A 17,115-nucleotide genomic window follows, 5' to 3' on the forward strand; every position below is an offset into this window, starting at 1 on the left:
CTCTGGGCTCTGTGCTCACAGATGAGGCAGGTCTCTGTGTTGTCTAGAGGAGACTGACGCCTTTTATGTCCCCCATGGCCAGTAGCCCATGCCCACATGGCACTGACCACACTCCTCCTGTCCAACTGTCATGGCCAAATCTACGTCCATCATGGAGGTGGAAGGGTGTTATTTTTGGAATCTGATGAATAGCAACTCAGTGCTCACAGAGCAGCCATGCGATGAGGGCTGGGGAGGGGAAGACCCGTCATTCAGTGTGCTGGCACATGGGTCTGTATTTTAAAATGAGGGAGGAAGGGCTGGGAAGGTGGCTCAGTGGTAAAGCGCTTGCCTTGCATGCCTGAGGCCCTGGGTTCGATTCCTCAGCACCACATAAGCAAAAAGAAAAAAGCCGGAAGTGGCGCTGTGGCTCAAGTGGTAGAGCGCTAGCCTTGAGCTGAAGCGCTGAGGGACAGCGCCCAGGCCCAGAGTTCAGGCCCCATGACTGGACCCCCCCAAAAAAAATTCCAAATCAAACTCTTAGATCTGATAAACACCCTAAGCCACATATCATGACACAAAAATCAAAATATTCCATTAATTAAAGCTGGGGAAAAAATTGAGAGAATAATTCTATTCACAATAGCCTCAGTAACTAAATAAACTAAATATCTGGAAATAAACCAAGAAGGAAAGGTATCTACAATGAAAACTATAAAACATTGAAGAAGAAAGTTGAAGAAGATACTATAAAATGGAAAGATTGACCTGTAATCCTAGCTACTCAGAAGGCTGAGTTCTGAGAATTGTGGTTTGAAGCCAGCCTGGGCAGCAAAGTCCATAACTCATCTCCAATCAGTAAAAAAAAAGGAAGTGGAGCTGTGGCTCAAGTGGCAGAGTACAAGCCTTGAGCAAAAAAGATCAAGTACAGCATCAAGGCCCTGAGTTCAAGCTCTGACTGGGAGGCACACACACACACACACACACACACACACACACACACACACACACACACACACACACACACACACACACACACACACACACACACACACACAGAAGAAGAGATGGAAAGACTTTCTGTACCCATGAACTGGCAGCATTCATAGTATCCAATAATTATAATACTTTAATTGCAAATGTTACCAATACCTCCAGTATCTAACAAGATGACAGTGGTCTGATCAAAGTCAAAATTTCCCTTAGATGAGATACTGTGGATGCTCTGAAGGAATAAAATATCTACCCATATATTCAATGACATTTGCACAGTATAGGCCAAGCACTCTTCTAGACACAGGAACTCACCAGGGAAGGAAGCAAACCTAATGTGCTTGCTGTCCTGGAATTCACATTCTAGAGGCAAAAAAAGAGAAAAATACACAAAATGCTTGAGTGAACTGTGATGTCGCATATCAAGCTCTTGCCTTTAACTCCAAGCACACCCTTCATTGCCTGCTCTATAATAATGGAGGAGGACTCGTTGGCACTTTCCTTCTGTTCACAGCATGAATATAACTTTTATTAGAGGCCCAGGAAGCAGGGCCTTCCCCTCTAGTCCCAGGATGCTTCCAGCTCACTCTTTTCCATCCTCCTGCTGTGTAATGACCAGTGTCACAAGTAGGGGACATCGTGAGCTCTCTTTGTTGGCTCAGTGGCCCCAGCACGTGGCTTCCTCTTGAGCTCAGTGACACTCCACCAGTGGCTCCCAGCGAGCCTTGGGGCTTCCCAGCCCCAGGTCACCATATCTGGAAGGGAAGGGATATGGCCACCCGCCTTGCCCACCAGCCATGTGCACTGTCCATTACAGCTCTTCCCCTGGCAGCCCAGAGAACGCCCACCACCCCTGGGCCGCAAGCACACCAAAGAGGCAGGGCCTGAGCCTCGTGGAGGGGTCTCAGCCCCGTCAGTCCTTCCTCGGCTGCTCTCCGGCAGCCTGGGGCTGTTCTCCATTGTCCTCCTTACACTGGTGCTGGCAACTGTTCAAGTGTTCACCACACACTCTCTCCCTGTTCTGTCTACCGCGTGGTCCTGCCTCCTGACTGAACACTGATGTATATAATTACAAATTATTCTGAAAGGTCACAAGTGTGATGAGGAAAAAGCAAAGGGAACACAGTGGACAGGGAAGGTTGAGGCAAGAGGGGGTGTTTGTATTTTCAAGGGAATGGCACACGTCACCTCCCCGAGTTGACATTTGCACCTGGGGTTGAAGATAGTGGGGGAAATGAGCCATGAGAGTCAGGTGGAGGAGGAGTCAGCTGGGAGAGGCCCACAGTGCAGTTCCAGAGGGGAGAGGGAGCTGGGGCGGTGCCAGGAACAGACTGCAGGGTAGAAGGCTGCCCTCTGGGTAGAACACAGAGTGGGCAGGCCTGACGAGGTGGGCTCCTGGCTACTGCAAGGACATTGGTCCTTCCCTGAGTGGAATGGGGAGGTCCTCGGGGCTTTGATGGAGTACGGAGGGGGTGGGACTGACTTGGATGGGTTCTGGGCCACCATGGTACTTTGGTCCTTTCCCTGAGTAAAATGAGGAGATGCTGGGGGTGGGAGCTCTGACAGAGTCAGGACATGACTCAGACTTTTAGAAGGTCACTACAGGTTCTATACTGAGAACAGACATGGGGGTGAGTAGAATACACAAGCAGTTGGAAAGATACTGCAATAGTCCAGACCAGAATGCTACTGAGAGGACATCTATCCAGGCATCAGCGGTGGCAGCTGGTCAGCTGGGCTCCCAGGTCATCTGTAATAATTGGACAGCCATTGTGCAGGCTGACACATTCCCTGAGCCTCTCACGTCCATCTTCCAGACACCACAAGATCAAGTGGCTCAGGCGGTACTTCTGTTACACTCGAGTTCAGTCATGAGAAAACAGAGAAGCCACATTTTGAGAGGTCCATCTGGGAGTCTTTATTGGAGAGCCGACGGCTACGGGTGGACGCCTGTCACAAAGACCTGAAGACCCTCAACTACACTTAACACTGTTAGAAAACAGCCATAAGGACAGGAGAGGAAAGAAAGAACAGAAAAACAATACCAATAAACCAGATCAGCTCCAATGGAGAGCTGACCAGAGGGGAGCTGGAAACGCGAAGCATGGCATAGTGGTGTCTGGGTTGGTCCAGGCCTAATTAGGGACAGGGGCAGGGGGCAGGGTCACAGGAAACTTGAGGGTCTCATGAACTCAAGGCACGGGACTGACAGTTCCAGTAATCTATCATCCAAGTCCCTGCCCCTGCCTCTAAGAATTCAGGCTGAGGGTGGAGCTTCCCTGACTCTACCAGGAAGACAAGATGGCATCAGTTAAACCCAATTCCTATCATCCACCTCATGGTCAATATGGTACCAGTTTGACTCATATCCTTATTTCACTTTGAGCCCCACTGGATTTAGGAGAGGATCCCTAGCTGCCACCTACAGGGCGGTGCCACTGCCTGTGCCAGGCCCTGCCAAGAAGCTAAGAGTGGGATCTGCCTCCCTAATTAGCTGAAGCCTGTGCTATGCCCTGCTCACACACTGCTGTGTCCTGGGCCACCCCAGCGCCCAGCCTGTCCACCCAAGGTCACTGCCCTGGGACATGCCAATGCCCACCCTGTCCACCCAGGATCACTGTCCTGGGCCACCCCAGCGCCCAGCCTGTCCACCCAGGATCACTGCCCTGGGACACGCCAATGCCCAGGCTGTCCACCCAGGATCACTGCCCTGGGAATCTCCAGTGCCCAGGCTGTCCACCCAGGATCACTGCCCTGGGACACGCCAATGCCCAGCCTGTCCACCCAGGATCACTGCCCTGGGCCACCCCAGCGCCCAGCCTGTCCACCCAGGATCACTGCCCTGGGAATCCCCAGTGCCCAGCCTGTCCACCCAGGTTCAGTGCCCTGGGCCACCCCAGCGCCCAGCCTATCCACCCAGGATCACTGTCCTGGGCCACACCAGTGCCCAGCCTGTCCACCCAGGATCACTGCCCTGGGACATGCCAATGCCCAGCCTGTCCACCCAGGATCACTGCCCTGGGACACGCCAATGCCCAGCCTGTCCACCCAGGATCACTGCCCTGGGCCACCCCAGCGCCCAGCCTGTCCACCCAGGATCACTGTCCTGGGCCACACCAGTGCCCAGCCTGTCCACCCAGGATCACTGCCCTGGGACATGCCAATGCCCAGCCTGTCCACCCAGGATCACTGCCCTGGGCCACCCCAGCGCCCAGCCTATCCACTCAGGATTGGTGCCAACAACAATAGTGCAGGCGGCTGTTCCAACTCAAAGCTCCAGTCTGTCCCAGGTCACACAAGTCTTAGTTGTGTGGCACTGTGGCTTAGTGCCTTGCTCCCTACTCCCAGGGCCTCAGGGTGCCCTAGCTGTGGGAGGCACCCAGGGAGACCCTCAAATACAGCGAGTGGCTCCCACCGCTGCAGCCAGCCTTTTCCACTTCCGTTCTGTGCCCCGTCACAGAACAGGCTGAGCCTGAATTCTCTCTCACCCTCACCCCACACTCTCAGAAACTCCCCCCCCAAGAGCCCACAGAGGGAACCCATAGACACACAGGACCACCAAGCACTGCTGAAGCTCTTTATTGAGAAGGGGTGGGGGTGAGGGCAGGGGGAAGCAGGTGGTGGTGACAGCTGGGCCCAGGACGGGCTCTTTCCCTGTCCACTAGGACAGGCTCAACACAGTGCTGCCCCGGCTGCTCTGCAGCCTGAGACCTGGAAAGGAGAGGGGTCTGTGAGGTCATGATGGGAGGGAGGCCAGGGCAGCAGGAAAGGGAATGCTGGGCTCCTGAGGGCTTTGTCACCACCGAACGTTCTTCCCTCAGGCTGCCCCCATGCCATGTGTGAAGAGGGGACAGCTGGCCTCATACCAGTGCCCTGGCAAAGCAGGATGGGGCAGCCGTGAGGGTCTGGCCCTGTTCTGCTGGGCAGGCGACCATGGCAAGCGTCCGAGCCACCAACTGTCAAGTATCACAGCCACAAGGGGTTCAGGGACGCTAAAGTCCTGTAGGACATTCCCGAAGGAAACCTGAGCTGAGTGCTCGTGGCAGGGAGTCCCGCAGGAGCAGGGCCCACTCCTGCTGGGAAAGGTGGGCTCTCTTGCCCAGGGAGGCTCAGGGAGGGAGGACAGACCTCAGGGTCTCTCGAAACCCCATCAACCCAGCACTGGGGATTCTCAATGTCCTCGGAAACTCGCCTCTTACCCTAATCGCTTCCTGAAGAGCAGGTTTCTGTCAGAGAAAGAAAAACAGGATTCAGACCGCGGCAGCTCACTCGAGACCCCAGCTCCTCCATCGCCAGCATCTCCCACGACCCCAGAGGGACAGTCAGCATGGGAGGCGGCCTGACCCCGCGAAGTGACGCAGTGGCCTTCCCTCCATGGGGAGGCCCCACTAGGTGGGGGCCTCTTTCCTACCTCTTTGCTTGGGAATGATAGTGTTCTCTGTGTTGAGACCTCCGGCTCCTGTGACATTCGCAAAGTCCTCCAGGGCTTCCTGGTTGAAGTCAGGGTCGGTGCCTGCAGGTGAGGATGGTGGAGACAGGAGCGTGAGTGACTGTTGGCATATCAGCCCAGCCTGCAGGACTGAGCAGGCTGGGCTGCGGGAGGCCCCGCCCACCCTGAGGGGCCTGGCTTGGAGGCCGGGGCTGGGCCTGGAGCCTGGCTAGGCAAGGACCACCAGGGAGCCATGACAGTCCCACCACAGTCCACGGCAGCTGGGCTGGGACACAGGGCCACTCTCCGTTCAGCACCCTGTGCCTGGCCCAGGCCAGGAGGGGTGGCAGGACCAATGCGCCCTGGAGGAGTGGGCACCCGTCCATGGGGCTCGGGACACCGCGCCTTCCTCTGCTCCCTGCTCACACATGTTTTCTCCTGAGCTTAGGAAAAGTGCAGGAGGTTCCAGGACCTTGATCTCTGGTACAAAGGGCACTGACACCCACAAGGTGCCTGGAGGTGCTGTCTGCATGCAGCCCTCTCTCCCCATTTTTGTGCCTCTCTCCTGCTGGGACCCGCCCCCTCAGGAAAGCTGCTCACGACCCACACTGCAAGGTTTGCTCCTTGATCACACCTGAATCTCTCTGCCCACAGTAGTAACTCCCTCCTGCCTTCCAGGACAGATACCTAGACTTGGATTCTAGAAACTTTCCCCGGGGAAGAAGTGGACTGGAGGCAAAGGCAGAGAGAGGGACCACTGAACAGCATGACTCACGCGCAAGTTTTGCTATTTGGATCCGATATCCAGCAGCTTGCCCACACAATAAAGAACCAAGTGGTCCTCCCCACTTGACTTAATGATGTACACTACATACTTGTCACCATCTGCAGGACAAAGACACAGTATCTGATCCTGCAGCAAGGATTCAAGATGGCCCATGCTCTAGCATCGCCTAGGATTCCCTGACACAATGTTCCCACAGTTCGCTGGGTCCTTGCTTCCCACGGGCCCGACAAACCTGAGAGGTGAACACGTGTGAAAGCAGCAAGTCAAAGGTGGGTCTGGGGGCATACGACTGACCGGCAGAGACTGCAGGAAGCAGCTCAGCCCAGGAAAGACAAATACACTGTGCAGGGAACTGCTCGGGAGCCCTGTTCCCAACCCTGCCCGGAACCCAGCGATGGCCCAGGGGAAAGCCAGGACGATCCGGTAACTTCTGGAGGCAATCTCATCACACCAGGTCTGGTGTTTGTGTCAGGTGAGAGTAGTGGAAATATAATAGGAACCAGAAGGTGAGAAAAGGCCTCAAGTCGCAAGGGGTTGCTGGGCCCCCATTGTCACAGGGGTTGATTTGGGGGTGGGGCCCTCAAAGGCCCCTCAACTCATAGGCTGTGTATTTGCCTGGCTCATCAGTTTTCTTTAGGATGGCGCTCATTTCCCGGCACTGACCCACAATCCTGGAAGATAGAAGCTCAGTGAACAAGGCTGCCCTGATACAGGGTTCCTCTGGTGGGGGCAGCCATGGTCCACACCCACAGCAGGCCAGGGAGGGGCCAGGCCCGAGGAGGAGGAGCACGCTTTACCATATTTCAGGTTTAGGTAACATTCATCTCTCTGTACTACGTGGCAGCTCCCCGGGCTTCAGCGAGGCCACGACTCCTTGCACAGTAGAGTGGACTGTCCTCCCACTCACCCTGCTCTAGAAGGATTCTACTTGGACATCAGATGTCACTTGTTGTGATGGGTCTGCTGGCTGACCCTCACCCCGTCCAGGTCATCTCCATCGCTGGAAACACAGACAGCTGTGTCTCCATGGGCACACGATATCATGGGGGAAAACTCCAATCGTAAGACAGAAAAACAGATAAACAAGTCCAAGGTCACTGTCAAGGTTGGTGCCGTCTAAGGGCTGGATCCCAGGACTACAGCACACGGTCATGGCTGTCTGGGAGAAGCACTCCCAGATGGGGTCCACACAGGAGGGAGACCCACGGATACGGTGTTTATAGGTGTGACCCATCCAGGTGGGAAGTCACGGAGCTATGAGCCTCACAGAGCGAGAACCATGTGTGAATTCAGATTTTATACAGTACCCGACAAGCCTACTCCCTCGTGTCTGATACCTTCTTCTGGTCATTCTGCAAGTCCTGCACTCGTAGGGTTCCAAGCAGAAATGTTCTAGAAGGGCTATAAATCCTAGGGTTCATGAAACAGGTCAACAAGCTCTGATTGGGTCTGAGAGTGAAACTCCCTCCCCAGGGGGTCTGGCCAACAGGCACTTCCCCATCAAAGAGAAAGCAGGCGCCACCCACATACAACCCACAGTCCCCGTGAGGCCCCCCCCAGCTTCCCCAGCACCTCCTGACCCAAAGCCACCTCAGTGGTTCAGATGCCAAGGGTCCCCGGGGCTGAGACGGGGTTCCAAGTGCCATCTTCTTGCCCCCACCCAGCTTCAAGCTCTCCTGTGAGGCAAAGGAAGGCCAAGCAGGTCACTGGCTACACAGCCAGCAGCACTCACTGGAAAGCGGACTTGACTTGCAGAAGGCCCCCCTCCAGGGTCAAGATGGTCACGGAGGATGCTCTCTGGAATCCTCTTGCTCGATGCTGTGGCCTTCAAATACCAAAACCCTGACACCTGGGGAAAGTGCCTGTCCGTCGCGGTCTGGGAAGAGCTTCTGGGCTTGTGCTCTTCCCTGCTCTGGAGCCCCAAAATGTACTTTGGCCTCCAAGGTCTGCAGACCAGGAACATTCTCTAATCTCCATTCCCATCCCCAAATTACCGACCCTTCTCACCAGGCCCACCTGAGAGCAGGCTCCTTCAGTCCCAGGGGAGAGGGAAGCGTGAGGGGCGTGCCCACCTCCCACCCCTGCTGTGCTGTGGGCCGGCTTGGACCACACACCCCATGTTGCATCTCACATTCCCTTAGGGAAGGGGTCCAAGGGAGAAATGGGGTCTTCCACCAGCTGTCTCAGTGCCTTTCCCCATCTGAGGCTCACCTCCTGCTCCTCCTCCACCACAGTCGGAAGGGTCTGAGCCTGCAGGACAGCAACGAGGCCCAGGCCGAAGCTCAGGAGCAGGGTCTTCATGTCTGGGGTCTGTTCTCACAGCTGCTGAACAGCTTGCTCGTGGGACTGGGGGAGCCTGTGCTGGTTCCTCACTCAGCTGCCCTTTATACCACTGGATCCTGGAACCAGGGAACTTGGCACAGAACACAGGCCTGTCCCTTCCTGACCACAAACACGGCCAGCTCTGCAGTGGAGGATAAATGCCATTATTGTTGGAAGTCACTGAACAGCAGCGTTCCACCCCAAGGATGTGCAGGATAGAGGAGCGGACCCAGACGAGAGCAGCAAGGAAACAAGTGCAGGTGTGTAGCTTTCTGAAGGTACAGCTGTGTGATGGTGACCCCTCGGCCCACGCTACATGCCACTCCGTGTCTGCCATGCACGCTGCCACAGAGGATGCTGGGTGGAACCAGAGTATTGGGCTCCAGACTGGGCTCAGGCCTCAGTCCCTGTAGTACCCTGACTAGAGTGTGCACACACAGGTACTTAGCTGTACACGGGTCATCAATGGGAAAGATGGACAGGCTGAGAAGGGGCTGAGGCCACAACCTACAGGTTACAGCCCCTATAGCTGGAAGGTCAGGGGTTATCGCCTGAGGAGTACAGGGTAGTTTCCTTGACCCCCATAGAAGAGGTTGAAACACCACTCCAGATGTGTCTCAGGATCTGCTACTTGTCATGGCTTAGTGGAAGCAGTGGGCCTAAGAAGGCAAGAGAAGGCTGATGAGCCCCAAGAGAAGGTGCTGGGCTGAGCCATCCCCTGACAGCTGGCTCCGTGGTGGCATTTCCATCCCGGGCCAACTTCTGTGGCTAACATACCACCTTGTATGCATCTGCGTTTGGTCACTGGTTTAGATCTAAGTTGCCTTTCCCATCCCTCTGGTCAAAGACAGAATTCTCACACGCATGTGCCCCGGGGAGGCCAGCAGGACCTCAAGAGCAACTCCCGCCCTGAAAGGCTCTGCATTGCTCGGCTATGCTTTTCAAGTTTCACATTTAAAATGTAAAATGTTACCTGCTCTTTGTGCTTATCTTCCCAGTCCCGCACCCCAGTAAAAGATAATGTCTCAAGTCCATACTTCATGCATGTATTTGTGCTTGTGGTATGTGTGTGTGTGTGTGTGTTTCTGTGTTTGTGGCTTCTGAGGAACTCGGGACAGAGGCTTTAAGTTTTCAATATCTTTTAAATTCCAAATTAAAAGTGTCATATCAGACCTGAGGCCTTAGGCAGAAACTTGGGACAGAGGCAATGTTCCCAGCGTGGGAAACCACACAGCCCACTGCTCAACCTCCCTCCTGAGCCCACGGTGGGCCTCAGGCTCCTCTAGCTGCTGGTCCATGGTGAGTTTGGGAGCCTCCTCCCAGGGCTGCCCTGCCCCTTCCACCCCTGCACGGGCTGTGTCTCAGGCCCCGGCTCCACACCCGTAGCTTCGTCCTGGCTGGGTGTCTCGATCCCCAGCTGTGCCAGGACATGGGAGACATGGCGCTCCATGTCAGAGTCCGGCATATGCAGCCTCAGGTGTCAGGAGGCGCTGGAGGCAGGGAAGCTGTGCGTTGGCCAGGAAGTCCTCCGGATACAAGTCCAGCCAGGAGCCCAGGAGGCACGTGATGGCACTAGGGGCAGATGGGTGGGGAGCAGACTCGGACTCCAGGCCAGCATGGCCGCTGGTCTCCCTCTTGCCCCTGGGATGGTGGCGGTCCTTGCAGAGACCAGCACACCCAACACCAGCACCTTGGGGCTGTGGCATCAGTGACAGGCTGGCCCAGGAAAGGCCTGAAGAGAAACTCAAGGGAGAGATCCACGACCAAATGCTGTGCCATCAGCTCTGTCCTCCTCTGTACCTTCGAAACCCTTCTGCCTCTCTCCCCTGGGCCTCTACACGCTGGTCAGCAACACGGCTTGGTGTCCAGCCTGGCACGCATAGGGTTCTGCTGCACGTCTGTGGGGAGTCTGCTGCCTCATTCCCCATGGGCCCCACTGCGTCGTCTGGCTACATCCACACGGTTCTCCTTCTGTGTGTGGGTGCCACAGCATGGCCCTGCGCTTTGACACACACGCCTCACACCAGCTGAGGGCTGTGACCAAGCACAGATGACCCTGGCCCTACTCTGGGAATCATGGTGTGCTGGCAGAAGCCTGCATGGCACGGGCTCTGTGGACGATGGATGTACATGGCGGTGGGAGTGGGGGTCTCAGCCCTGAGCCCACCCTCTACTCCTGCTCAAAACACCCCCACCAGCCTGCTTAAATCTTCCTGGCTCCAGAAGGAGCCCCACAGCTCAAGGCTCTAGGGACAAGCACAAAAGGCGAGGGCTCCGGAGTTGGCCCAGCCCTCCCTCCTGCGCCCCAACACACACACATTTGTCACCACTGTGGAGCCACGCGCCCTCCAAGGAGACCAAAGCCCACTCACTGACAGAGCTGGTCCCGAGGGATGACATCCTCGCAGGAGTGGGCGAGGGTGTCCGTCTGTCCAGAGGGGCCCGTGGGCGCTTCACAAGTGCTGAACCTGGTGAGGATTTGAGCGTCACTGGCCAGCCTGGGGCAGCTGGCAGCTTCCTGCTCTTCTCTCTCCACTCCGCTCAGGGTCTGGAAATCGAACCTTCCCCTGGAGCTCCTTCCTATGTGCCACGATGCGCACAAGCCGCCGCTGCCTGATGATCCTGGGAGCCCAGACGCCCTCCCTCTGCCCTGCCAGCCCTGCTCTGTCCACACCTAGGTTGGGTCCCTCCTCGCAGAGAGAATCGCTTCCCTCTGGCCAAGCAGACACACTGCTTTGTCTGCGGCCTCAGAGAAGCAGAGTTACAGAGCAGGGATCATAGCCCTGGACGGGACCCTGCATGGGGCCAGCCTGTGACCTCCCTGCGTGATTCTCCACGCACTGGCAAGCGCCAACCAGCGAGTTTCTGTGAGCACCCACTTGCCAGCTCCGTTCCCAAGGCTGCCACTGCAGGTGAGGGCTCCCATGCGATTGGAGTTGGCGCTCACCTTGTGAACAGCAGGTCCAGGACTTGGGGGGTGTCCGCCACCTCCCTGTAGGTTTTGAGGAAGGCGTGGATAAACATGGAGTCCTCCAGCAACTGGGCAGGCACCAAGCGCTCCACCTGCTCCTCCAGTGTGCCTGCCTGGAGGAACTCTGCCCCGCTGGCCTCGTCCGTGTCTGTGGACGGGTCAGGACCCTGCTGGAGGAGAACCAAGGAGGGGCAGTTCAAGTGGCATCCAGAGAACTACAAGAACACTCATGGTCACACACCGACTCAAATACCCAGACACCACTGACCACGCACACACACACACACACACACACACACACACACACACACACAGAGGCACGTGCACACACAGGCACACACATACACAGACACACACACACACACACACACACACAGAGGCACGCACACAGGCACACACACACACAGAGGCACACGCACACACAGGCACACACACACACAGACACACACACACACAGGCACACACACACACAGAGGCACGCGCACACACAGGCACACACACACACAGACACACACACACAGAGGCATGCACACAGACACACACACACACACAGAGGCACGCACACACACAGGCACACACACACACACACAGACACACACACACACAGGCACACACACACACAGAGGCACACACACACACAGACACACACACACAGAGGCATGCACACAGACACACACACACACACAGAGGCACACACACACACACACACACAGGCACACACACACACACACACACACACACACAGGCCCGCGCACACACAGAGGCACACCCCGCAGGGAGAGCGGGTGACGAGCAGGGAGATGGGAGGTTTCCTGCCCGCACTGCCCCTGTCACCTGCGAATTCCTCCGGCACAATCTGGAGAGGCGGCAGCAGAGGCCAGGGCGCGCCAAGCGTCGACCCAAGCAGCCCCAGCATCCTCTCTGCTCTTCGCTCAGGCCTACGCATCCACCAGTACAACAAAAGCCAAACATTTTCTCAAGAGATAACGATCCACACAAGTTCTCCGTAGGGGCTCGTGTGGACTGTGGTTGCCTCGAGCCACCAGGGTTCTAAGTTCTCTGACCCATTGTCAGGGGTGTGCGGTCATCTCTGCACGCCTGGCCCTTGAGCTCTTGCTTCACACCAAAGCTCTCCAGAGTGTCCTGTTGGTGTCTTGGCCTGGCCTACACCATGACCACCACTGGCCAGCATGACCCCGGCCCCGACCCCCAGCCCACTGTCCCCAGGTGGATAGACTTGGAGGCAGCAGCGCCCACTGTGGGGGAGACACATACACGTGGGGTCACAAGCACACCCCTCCCCCTCTAGATGTACCCCTGGACATGACTGTCTCTCGGGGCTCCCAGCCCACACAGCCCTGATCCCTGGGGATGCCCTCAGGAGCTGCCTCCTGCCAGGTCCTCGGCTGTTCAGGCTCTAGGTCCCTGTCTCACCTGGCACAGGAAGGGCCACACATCACTGAGGCACTCCCTCCCACAGGGGACGCTTGCCAGGGGAGCAGGGACAGGAAACCTAATGCTACTCAAGCAATGCCTCGGGTCCCCCAGCGTGGTGTAGACAATGCCACCCAAACTCCTGGCCACGTGTTCCTCTGCTCCAGAGTCAGATACGAAGGGCTGAGCCTCAGAGAACAGGCCCTGGGGCCACAGGCCTGCCCAGGCCTGCTAGACCCCTGTGTCTAGCTCTGCCAGGAACACCTGATGGGCCATGGCGGCCTGGTTGATGACTGCACTTCTACCAGGCCGGTGACTTCGCAAGGAGCTCCAGAACAGGCAGTCAGCAGTCGGCAGCCCGTGGCTCACATCAGTCAGCTACTCAGAGAGCTGAGATCTAAGGATTGTGGCTCCAAGCCAGCCCAGCCAGGATGGTCTTGAGACTCTCATCTCCAAGGAACTGCCAAAAGGCAGAATCAGAGTATTGCTTCCAGTGCTAGAGCACTAGCCTGAAGCCAAAAAGCTCAGGGAAGGGCCCAGGCCCTGAGTTCCAGCCCGAGGACCATTCAAAAGGAAGGACATGAGAAGGAAGCTGAGTGGGATGCGGTCTGCCAGCAGTCAGGGAGTTTCCAGATGGCTACAGAAAGGCTAGGTTCCCTGCACACGGGTTTTCTTAGCTTCTTTCCCAACTACGTGGCATTGTCCACGTGGATGCATGGTATTGTCCACATGGATGCTTCTCACTCGTTGAGCCTGACCCCTGCAGAAGGAGCTGTGTGCTTCCCAACCATTTGCTTTTCTAGAAGAAGCTGCCAAGCATGTCTGTGTCAGGTGTGCTGGGTGGAGATGGGTCCACCCTTGGGTTGAAATCCCAGGCCTGGGCCTTCTCCATCCCAGGCGAAATGCATCTGCCGTAGGGATCCATGTGGGTGGAATCCTGACAGGTGCTTCCAAGACCGTTGGAGGCCAACCTGTCCCCACTGGAAGTAGCAAGGAACACAGATCCTTGTTTCCAAAACTTTGCACTTAGCCATTTTGTCCTCTTATGACTGAGACTTGAGTGTGTTTTATGGACTGAAGCCTATTTCATTTTCTTTATGGTGACAGAGCTGCTATTTTTTTTGCCCTGCACTCTCTTCCATGTGGCCATTGTTTTTCGCCTCTACTTCGACGTATTTTTCATCCCTCAAGGCCTGAGCCCTTGGTCCTAGAGGTTAGCTCTGGATTTGCCATGGTTCTTCCTTTAGTTATCATGATCTCTGGGCATGAATGAGATCCCTATTTTCTTCAAACTCATCTATAATTGAATTCATTCTCCTCAGCACCGCAAGGCATTGCTAGGTTGCAGCTGATGCACTGTTTTGAAATTCATGGAAGTATATTGAGAGCTAACCAGAAGCAGGAGAACGTGAAGAGCAAAGTCAGAGAATCAGTGCTGTGAGGCACTCTTCGGCTTTATGAGAGAATGATAGGTTGCTGATTGCAGACAGACACACAGAGCAATAGGGGAGAACGGATCCCTACGAAGCCAGGCGGAGACATTTGTGACTCTTGCCAGCATCGCGCAGGGAAGCCAGCCACGATAAAATGAAATAAAAATAAGAAGTAATATAAAACAGGGGGCTGGATGGTGGCTCAGTGGTAGAGCGCTTGCCTTGTATGCATGAGGCCCTGGGTTTGATTCCTCAGCACCATATAAGCAAAAAGAAAAAAAGCCAGAAGTGGCGCTGTGGCTCAAGTGGTAGAGCGCTAGCCTTGAGCTGAAGAGCTGAGGGACAGCGCCCAGGCCGAGCGTTCAGGCCCCACAACTGTACCCCACCTCCAAAAAAAAATAAGAACTTTTCAAGGACGAAAGGGCTACTAGCAGCCTGGGTGAGGAAACATTGGAGTGGGAAGATATAAGAAAAGATTAGAGGGCTAGGAAGTCGATTCCTCAGCACCACATAACAGAAAAAAATCAATCAATTAATTAATTAACAGGAGGTGAAAGGCCTGGACACTCTGGATTACCAACATTTCTCATAGAAATTCGGCACAGAGAAATGGAACGCCAAATCATGTTCATGCATCCGAGCCATTTGTTTTACTGTTCTTCTGTTTTGTGGTTCAGGGTGGTCAGCTTAGGGTCCGGGGAACGGGGAGAAGGTGTAGAGTCTGGTAATGAGAGAAGCTCCGTGTCAGGGTTCAGGGGAGCAGGTGGAAAAGCTGCCTCTGACAGGTGGATTTTCCTGCTGATTGGATGCCTTTTGGGAGGGCCCGCGTGGGAGGTCCTCCCTCTGCCACTTGCTGATGATGTCACACAGCTACAGTCCTTCAGACTGGGTGCTGCAGAGTGAAGGCCAGAGAAGAACAGTCGAGTCCCCCCACAAAGGCACACGGGCAAGTCCACCAAGGCAGGGCAGCCTGTCCACAAGTGGGGCTGGTACTGACATCGTCTCTCTCTCTCTCGCTCTTACTCTCTCTCTCTCTCTCTCTCTCTCACACACACACACACACACACACTTTGCAAAAAAAAAAACTCACAGCAGAACAGACACCTGCTCATGCATCAACTTCTTGAAGGTATCACAAGGTGACCTTGTGACTAAGTGACCTTGGCAGAGGTGTCTCAGGTACAAGTCCCAAACTATAACCCATAAACTTCATTAAACACTAGCCAGGTACTAATGGGTTCAACACCTGTAATCCCAGCTACTCAGGAGGCTGAGATCTGAGGATCACAGTGTATGCCAGGAAAGTCCATGAGACTCTTACCTCCATTTTTCCAGCAAAACGCCAACCAAAAGTGGTGGTGTGGCTCAGGTGGCAGAGTGCTAGCTTTGAGTTAAAAAGCCAATTGAGACCTGGAGGATCTAATTAATTCAGTATTTCTAGCCAGGTATCTGTGGCTCACACCTGTAATCCTAACTACACAGGAGGCTGAGATTTGAGGACCACAGTTTGAAGCCAACTCAGCTTGAAAGTTCCATGAGACTCTTATCTCCAATTAACCACAGAAAGCTGACAGTAGAGCTGTGACTTAAGTGGTACAACACTAGTCTGGAACACAAAAGCTCAGGAACAGTGTCCAGGCCTAGGGTTTAAGCCCCAGGATCCATGAAATAAAACAACAAAATGAAAGGAAACAAAAAATGCCATTCTGCTTGATGAAAGATTTCACTGAGAATAAAAAGTCAAGCCCAATGTAGAAATGTGAAACACAGAATGATAAAAACATGTATAAATTACACAAAGAACTCTCCAAATCCAATGATAAAAAGCAAACCAACTAAAACGTGGGCAGAGGTGGGTTGGAGACATGGCTCCAGTGGTAGAGATCTTTCCTAGCAAGCATGAGGGGTTGGGTTTAATCTCTAGAACCCCCCACAAAGTCACAAATGGTAAGTAATTACGTAAAAACATTCCACATCAATGTCACAAGAGAACCACAAGGTAAAACAAGATATTGCCAGGCACCAGTAGCTCACGCCTGCAATCCTTGCTACTCAGAAGGCTGAGATATGAGGACTGCAGTTCAAATCTTGCCTAGGAAAGAAAGTCCATGAGACTCTTTACCTCCAATTAACCACCAAAAAGCTGTAAGTAGAGCAGTGGCTCAAAAAGTAGAGTGCTAGCCTTGGGCACAAAAGCTCAGGACAGCATCCAGGCTCGCTGGCTATGGCCTCCTCGGGGCTGGTCAGAGGCCATGAACTCTCCAGGCCATCATTGACCCGAAGCCTACCGCCCAGCCTCCCCACATAGCATGGCAGGAAAGACATGCTCCAGCGTCTCCTCTGCTACCAGAACTCAGAGAGGAGCAGGAAAACAGCCTGAGGCTGAAGACGGCCCAGCCCCAGGCTCTTCAGGCCCACCGCCCTGCCCCCTCCCCTACCCCACGACGTAATCCATCTTCTGTGAAGGGGCTGGGACCACCTGCCTCCAGAGCCAAGGACACACAGAGGGGACCGATGGCAAGGTCATCCATCCTAGAGGCCCCGACTTGCACCCGAGTACCAGGCCTGTCTCTGTAGCGAGTTGGTGCCTGGCCTGCCTGCTGGCCTTGGGAGGACAGGGGAGACGGAGGTGTGGAGATGGGGGAGGAGAGCTTCAGCAACTTCTAGTGTCAAAGGAAGGTTGGCACTAAGCCTTTTCTCTAAAAGCCTTCCAGGGCAGCACGGGCTGCATGCCCTTGGTGTCGCTGACCACCGCCCTCCAGTCCCG

General features: G+C 55.1%; 1 protein-coding gene across 1 annotated transcript; it reads right to left on the minus strand.

The window, feature by feature from the left end:
- Nucleotides 1–4,633: 4,633 nt before the first annotated feature.
- On the minus strand, nucleotides 4,634–8,489 carry LOC122108877 (von Ebner gland protein 2-like). Its single transcript, XM_042680880.1, has 5 exons — nucleotides 8,400–8,489; nucleotides 6,277–6,286; nucleotides 5,668–5,844; nucleotides 5,384–5,485; nucleotides 4,634–4,683 (listed from the first exon to the last, which is right to left on the minus strand). The coding sequence occupies exons 1-5, from the start codon at nucleotides 8,487–8,489 to the stop codon at nucleotides 4,634–4,636; spliced, it is 429 nt and encodes a 142-aa protein (XP_042536814.1).
- Between the last annotated feature and the right edge of the window lie 8,626 nt (nucleotides 8,490–17,115).

The sequence above is a fragment of the Dipodomys spectabilis genome, unplaced genomic scaffold (genome assembly GCF_019054845.1).
Source record: "Dipodomys spectabilis isolate Male_0828 unplaced genomic scaffold, ASM1905484v1 ptg000067l, whole genome shotgun sequence".
In the NCBI taxonomy this organism is placed as follows: domain Eukaryota; kingdom Metazoa; phylum Chordata; class Mammalia; order Rodentia; family Heteromyidae; genus Dipodomys; species Dipodomys spectabilis.